Below are 1,045 nucleotides of genomic sequence, written 5' to 3'. Positions count from 1 at the left end.
TGAAATTTTATGCTAAAGCAGTTCAGTTTTTATGCTTTTGCCAAGAATTAGCAATGAAATCATCTTATTTAATTACTATTTTGAATTAATGCTACATTTACATTGTGTCTCTGTGTTACTATTAATATTACTGTGTGTTGGTAATGTTTGTTACTATTAATAGATGATAGTTATGGAAGTAACAAGAGGAAGAGCAGCAGTGAGTCCTTACCTTCTCCTCCTCCCATTCCTCCTGATCAACTGGATGCAGCTGTTAACCTTCTCTCATCAATAATAAAGTAATTATTAGTAATTTATTAGTAATTTATTAGTAATTTATTCATGTACATGTACATGTACATCAACTGTGTTTAGTTAATTCAGTTAATGGTCAAAGTTAACTAAAATTGAGGGAAAAACTGTACAATTGGTAGAGCCAAACTTCCAATACAATAAATACATTAATACTAAGTTGATAATTTATTATTATTTATTTATTAATTTATTTATTTATTTATTTTTAGACGTAACCACACCAGTGAACATAATCAACAATTTGCTGGTCAACTTCTACGAATGACACTCAACTTCCTTTTAAGATTCATTAAAACTCATTCCAATACCAGCAGAATGGGAACCAAACCCTCAGGAACCAATGAACCAGAAGTGACGTCCCTCGGGCGGAGTGAGAGCCAGGCTAGCGAGGACTCATCATGCTTAGAAACCTCTTTTAAAAACCCTGGGACTGGGTTCATATCGTCCAGTGAAATAACGTACCACATTCACAGTCTCAGAGAATACCTGCCTAAAGGTAATACACTGATCAGTGACCCTAAGAGGAAGGGGGAGGAGGAAGGGGCGGAGTTTGATCATCTCTTACACGTAATGGTGAGGAAGGAATCATGGGACCACGCCTCCACTGAAGTAAGTTGATTAAAATTATTTTTAAAAATTATATTTAAGTATAACTGCTTCTATTTTTAGACTGTAATCCAGCGGTCATTAGTAACTGGTAACGTCCCATTAGGTCAATCCTATCTCATTCATAGGTTGTAAAGGGGAGGAG

At 35.1% G+C, this 1,045-nt stretch overlaps 1 protein-coding gene across 1 annotated transcript; it reads left to right on the top strand.

The window, feature by feature from the left end:
- Window positions 1-153: 153 nt before the first annotated feature.
- LOC109593589 (uncharacterized) lies at window positions 154-1,045 on the top strand. Its single transcript, XM_020008605.1, has 3 exons — window positions 154-278; window positions 504-903; window positions 964-1,045. The coding sequence occupies exons 2-3, from the start codon at window positions 556-558 to the stop codon at window positions 1,033-1,035; spliced, it is 420 nt and encodes a 139-aa protein (XP_019864164.1). The 5' UTR covers window positions 154-278; window positions 504-555; the 3' UTR covers window positions 1,036-1,045.

Source organism: Amphimedon queenslandica, unplaced genomic scaffold (assembly GCF_000090795.2).
Source record: "Amphimedon queenslandica unplaced genomic scaffold, v1.1 AMPQUscaffold_738_Cont27246, whole genome shotgun sequence".
NCBI classification, from domain to species: domain Eukaryota; kingdom Metazoa; phylum Porifera; class Demospongiae; order Haplosclerida; family Niphatidae; genus Amphimedon; species Amphimedon queenslandica.
Note: the sequence above shows the minus strand (reverse complement) of the source record. Positions and strands in the feature narration are given on the sequence as shown.